A 6,000-nucleotide genomic window follows, 5' to 3' on the forward strand; every position below is an offset into this window, starting at 1 on the left:
TTAGAGGGCGTGAAATCCAGGTCAAACAGGAGTATACGTTACTGTATTAGAACTATAATTTAAGTACAGAAAAGTCAGTACAAGTACACTCTTACTGTTTGTGCTTCATCTAAGTATATTTGACATATACTTTTAAAAAATGTACCTCTAAGTAGATGTCATGAAGTTCTACTTTAATGTGTTATAATGAATATACTAATGTGGTATTTCAAAGTATTCATAAAAAGTGTTCTTCATTGTAAGTATATTATAAATTGTACTTAAGTGTACTTTTAAAAAGTGTACTAAATTGCAAATACTTTTAATAGTGTACTTGTGAAATGTATACTTATTTCCAAGTCCTTTGTAATACACTATTAGCATGCATAATTAAAGTGTACTTCAGCTTCACTTTATTTGAAGTACATTTAAGTACCATCACCAACACATTACGATACAGTACAATGATGATACAATTGTACTGCAAGTGTGTTTTGAATGCAGATTAAATTCACTGGTGTACTTCATTAACTTGTTAAGTTTAGTTAAAGTTAAAGTTTAGCATACTATTTACACTTCAAGTATACTAAAGTATTACTCAAGTGGTACTCAAGAACTACTTGAGTACACTTAAATATACTTGAAGGTGACAAAAACAGGACAAAGTGTACTTAGTACATTCTTTCACATGTCATGACAGTCCAGCCAATAGTTGTGGAGATATTTAATTCTGGACTGACTGACCTGAGACCAGCAGTGTCAGAAACTCTTTTGTCTGGCCGAAGGAGAACCTGTTTGAGTAAATGCACTTACTTCCCCTCACTGCACAGCTCACACCTCCTCCTAAACCTCACACTGTTTCTAAACCCGACACTGTTTGAGCTAAAACGAGACAAATTGTTTTTCTCGTCTCCTGTTGTGAAAGGTAACGCAGCGATCGAAGTCCAGCAAACATGCCTCGACACAAAAGCACATTCCAGCCTGCAGCAGGGGTTAGCGTTCCCGCTCTCTTAAGCCTGATCGTCTGTCACCGCCAGCAAAACAGCAGAATATGAGGCAGAGCAGGGAAATGAGCCTGCGGTTGCTAATCTGAACTTTAACCCAGACCTTTGAGCAGCATGCTGATGTCAGGACAGCGAGACAGAAAGAGCCTGTTACTGCAGACTCTGGCAGGAAAGCACAGATGGCATCCGTAATTATCTATTCCTTAGAAGTGTCAATATTTGACTGGAGTTTGGCTAAAAATGTTCATATTTGAGTTCTGTCGACAACTTGGAGGTTCTGACTCTAGCAGCAGAGCGCGGGGCCCAGGTGGGTGAGTCTCTCCAGCTGACGCTGTCGTCTACTTTGCATCGCTCCTCGCTGAAAGGTCAGCGGGTGACAGTCATTAAAATCACTGGCGGGGGATTGTGAGAGCAGCCTGGGAGTAAGGCAGCATGAAACCGTGGAGAAAAAAGAGGAAATTGCAGTTTTGTCTCAGGCTCACATTTATTTTTCTGCTGGCAGCATTCATTGGCTTCTTTCGATTACGTTCATTTTAATCATCTCAGAGCCAAACAAAGAGAATAGAAAAGCCTTCCCAATGAAAAGCCCGGTTACACGTCAGCGTCGCCCTCTGCGTGCAGCCTCCTCGCGCTCATCTGTTTACATAGCGAATGAAATCCTGTGGCTGAGTGAAGACTTCTCACTATGAGCTTCTCCTGCAGCCACTGACAGCAAGTATGCGATGGCTAAATGCGAGATTTATAAGTGTTTGCGGTTGTGAAATGTTTGTCTATGTAAATCATAGCCACAGATTTGTATTTCAGGCCACACAGACAGCTGCAAAGAGTGGCTAGTTTCTGTCTGCAGCGCTCAAACCTGAAGCCAACTTACACCACATATTCAAATAAAATACACCTATATATAAATAAAAAGACGTGCGATCGTGGCCTGATTTACCTGCAAGGAGGTCATTCACCTCCTCTCGCCTTCCTCTGCTGGAATTTGCTGCATGATTATTTCAGAACATGCAACATATAAGGTCATTATTGAGATCATTAAAGTCTTCAGGAGGAAGCCTCAAAATCAGCCAATGCTTTTACATTAACAAAAACTGCCTGTCCAATGAAAGGTGTTGCCTTGTGTGACAGAAAATTCCCCCCCACTCTGCATTTCTTAGTAAACTTAGCCTCTTTCAGCTTGTTTTTGGTTCACTCTCTCTGCTCTCACAGGCAGCTGGTTTCAGGGAAAACGCCTTGAAAAGTCACTCTGCACCACCTGATCAGCACCATATGTCAGACAGGCAAAGGCAGCAACAAGCTAGAGAACATTTAGCAGCTAAACAGCCAACAGCGGACAAATTAGAGCAGGACAGACATTTGTCACATTAGCAGAAACATGACTGAATGAATGCTAATGTTGTGTCTCTGGATCAAACCGTTTTTAGCATTGAATTTTCAAGGCCTAATGTGTTAAACATGTGTGATTTTCGTTTTCTTTCACAGGCCAAACGAAGCTAATTCATGCAGCTTAGGAGACCTTATCATGTCAGTTGGTAAAAGGCTTTCGGGCTGCATATTCCAAAGCATAATTTTAATTAATCAAATTACCACAAACCCGCTGACACGCTGAACCTGAGGCTTTTGGAGATGCTTTTTTGCCCGCTCTGCCCAGAAGTGTAACGATGTTCAACTGAGATGAGATGTGACTTGTGGAAACGTTTGGAACTGATGGGGCGCTTTTACCCGCTGGCCTTTGTTTATCCGCCCGCTCTGAGGTGAACGACGCAGCGCATACGGTGCGTTTGGAGACGTTCAGAGCAGCTCATTGGACGGGATGTGTGCTGTTGCTGTATCATGACGAGCTTCAGACTGTGACTGTCCTCTGCACTGCCCTTCCTGAGAGATTCACTCGTCTGGGCTCGAGTGTTTTTACTCCTGCGGCACTACGTCGAGAGTAAAAATGATGTCTGGAGGACGCTGGCCGGCATTAATTATTAATCATCTGGTGCAGCTCTCCTCCACCTCCCGCCTGCTCTTAGTGTCCTGAGCCCGGCTGCTCCTCCGATAACATTCGCCCTGAGAGTCCACGCAGGCGGAGAGCCTCAAAATAAAAAGGCCCTTCACTTTCCCTCAGCAAACATAAATCCAATTATTAGATCAATCTGAATTCCTCTGAAAGTCATTGGTATGCTGATGACGTTCCGGATGTGATTACCACCTTTGTGTTTCCGTCGAGTTTGCTGATTGTATTCTGTGACCCTTAACATGCTCCGAGATCAGTACTTCCCTTCAAGCGAGGAGGATAAAATCATTTCACCCCTATTAAACCCAACAAAGTGACTACAAAGGCTAGATTCAAGACATTTTTCTCCCTTTTTTTGAAAGCTACACTTTCACTGATTTTCCAATTAACCTTTCCAGGATAAGCTCCGTATTCTGGTGAATCTCCATAAATCTCTGCATGCAGCATGCATGTGGCTCCATCCCCTCCAGATTAGCATACTGTAGCTCTTGCTGCTGTCATGAGTGCAGCTCACTAATAAACACAGCTGTCTCTGAATCAGATCCAACAATCACCTCCCGTGCGCTCTGTAATCTGAGGTTAACCAAAAAGACGTTTACGCTGCTAAACGCCGACCGCAGAGCCAGACGCACCGGGCAGATTTCCTCGGGGCCTTCGGCTCAACGGCACTAATAGCTTGTACGACTGCAGCACACACTCGAGACCTATTAGCCTGCTGGGTTGACTGTCTGCTCTTGATGTACAGCGTTGTGTGCAGGAGGACGTTTCCTTTTGATCTGTTTGTTTTTGCTCCGTTTCAAACAGGTCAAGAGTGACGCGGCCTCCTCTCGCGGTGCTGATATCAACCGTTTTAACTGGAAACATGTTCCAGTCAAACAGCATCAATGCAGAGCTGGTGAACAAACAGCGTTATTAATCTTTCAGGAGACGGTATCTATTCTACTCTGTGCAGTGCACTCAGGATTGCACTCATAAATGTGCACATCCCGTGCGCAGACGGCGACCTTTACCCCTCCTGCTTTACGCCGACCAGAGAGATGCTTCCTAGTACTTCATCTGACAAACAAGCGCCGTCAACCCCAGAAACCTGCCTGAGCTGCGCCTCGCTTGAAGGCCAGGAAGCTTCTCCCCTTTCTCTCCTCGTGATACTGGGTTAAACGGGGCCATCCAACCAGACCTGCATCGTCTCCGTTTTCTCCTCGCGCTCCAGAAGCTGCACACCTGACCGACGCCGGTGGTGGATCTGAAGCTGTCTCTGCACCTGACAGCTTATTCATTTATAAGCTCCCAGCACTCTTTTCTTCACCCCCTCCTCCTCCTCCTCCTCCTCTTCATCCTTCTCCTCTGTGTATGGCATAACAAGAGAAAATCCTTCTCGCGCTTACAAGCCACGGTCTGTAACTTCAGATCGCTTTAATCCCCGGGATAAAAAAAAAAAAAAGAGTCTTTCATTTGACAAATCACCCCCTCAGAACTCGGGATCCCTGTGTAATTATTCCTCCTATGTGACTGTAAGCCAGCCGTGAGAAGAGCACTTGACGAGAAGCCACTCGCGCATTAAGTCTCCCTAAGCCTCCTCCAGTGTCTTCCATAAAAACTAATGGAGGGGGCCTTTCTCTAAAATTCTCTAAATATCCCACACAGAATATCAAGCGGTTCTCGAGGCTGGGGTCTTATTTGGCTTCCTGCAGTCAGCTGGTCAAACAGCCACAATGAGATCTAAAGCTCGGATCCCAGCAGCCCAACATCTGGGATATAACCCAATAACCCAGGAGGAAGGGGGGGTCACCTGGTGAGCAGGTTCATTCAACATTTTTAGGAGCCTTCAGAGTGCAACTTCACGCCTTCTGTCTTTTATTTTTTTATCTTCTGCTGCTACAGCAACCGGCTCTCTCATCCATCTTTTTTAGTTTCCAGAACAAGTAACAGGCAGGCTGGAACACATTTACATTTAAGGAGAGGGAGAGTGTGCGCTTACACTCTGCGTTTGACTGTGATGAAGCACAGGCAGTGAGCACACACACACACACACACACACACACACACACACACACACACACACACACACACACGCATAAAAACAGGTCTCCTAGGTGTGTAACTTCACACTCTTCCCCTGTAACGGAAAGCAGCACTTGTTCAGCGCGCGGATTTAGACGCATTATGCATTGAAACACTATGCAAACACACAGAGACAAACTCACCAAAGAACATGCTGCTCTCCATAGCTCCTCAGGCTCGGGGGTCTGCTGTATTTCCTCTCGGGTGCCCTGCCGGTGTGTGTGTGTCCACGGGCAGCAGCCCGGGCATGTCTCATACACTCCTCAGGGGTGTGTGTGCATGTGTGTTCAATCCGGCGGCGGCGTCAGTGGCCAGTCTGCATGCTGCACTCTGCACGCCGTCTGTGGACCTCCGTATCTGCCTCTCTCTCCTCGCACTGGTCCTCCCTGTCTCGTCCCCTCCCCTGCTCTTTAGCTCTTCCCCTCCCTCCTCCTCCTCCCCTGTCTTCCTCCTCCTCCTCCTCCTCCTCCTCCTCCTCTCTGGCCCCTCCACACACTGGATCCCTTCGCTTCTTTCCTTTCTCTCCCTCTCCGAGGTGTCTATCTACATTTTCCAGCCTCCTCTCCACAAATGCCCCCCCCCCCCCCCCCCCCGTCTCTCTCTAGGTGTCTCATCTTTGTTTTATGTGTCAACCAAGCCCCAAGCCTCTCTCTCACCCTCGCTCACTCCTTGCTTTCCCCCGCTGTCTCTCCTTTATTTGATCTTATTCCCCTTCCCCTGCTTGCATCTCCAGCTCGCTGCTTTTCTTTTTTATTTATTCTGACTGTTCCCTCTCTCTCCTCTGGTTCCTTCTCTTCCTTATCTCTCTCTCTCTCTGTGTTTCCACCTCAGTACATATCTTTGCAGTGTGCTTTTTTCCCTCTCTCATTCTGTCTTTCTTCACTTTCCCTTTTCGTCTCTTGACGTTTCTCTCCCTTTCACATGGACATACAAAAAAACGGTTGCTTTAGAAAT

The 6,000-nt window shown here is 46.2% G+C and overlaps 1 protein-coding gene across 1 annotated transcript in view; it reads right to left on the minus strand.

Annotated features, from left to right (window-relative positions):
• The window catches only part of znf385d (zinc finger protein 385D), a 71,304-nt gene extending 65,749 nt beyond the window's left edge, over positions 1-5,555 (minus strand). Inside the window, exon 1 of the mRNA XM_070966278.1 lies at positions 5,190-5,555. Coding sequence (XP_070822379.1) covers positions 5,190-5,211 — 22 coding nt within the window. The 5' untranslated portion in view covers positions 5,212-5,555. The remainder of the gene's footprint in view (positions 1-5,189) is intronic.
• Between the last annotated feature and the right edge of the window lie 445 nt (positions 5,556-6,000).

Source organism: Chaetodon trifascialis, chromosome 7 (genome assembly GCF_039877785.1).
Source record: "Chaetodon trifascialis isolate fChaTrf1 chromosome 7, fChaTrf1.hap1, whole genome shotgun sequence".
Taxonomy (NCBI): Eukaryota; Metazoa; Chordata; class Actinopteri; order Chaetodontiformes; family Chaetodontidae; genus Chaetodon; species Chaetodon trifascialis.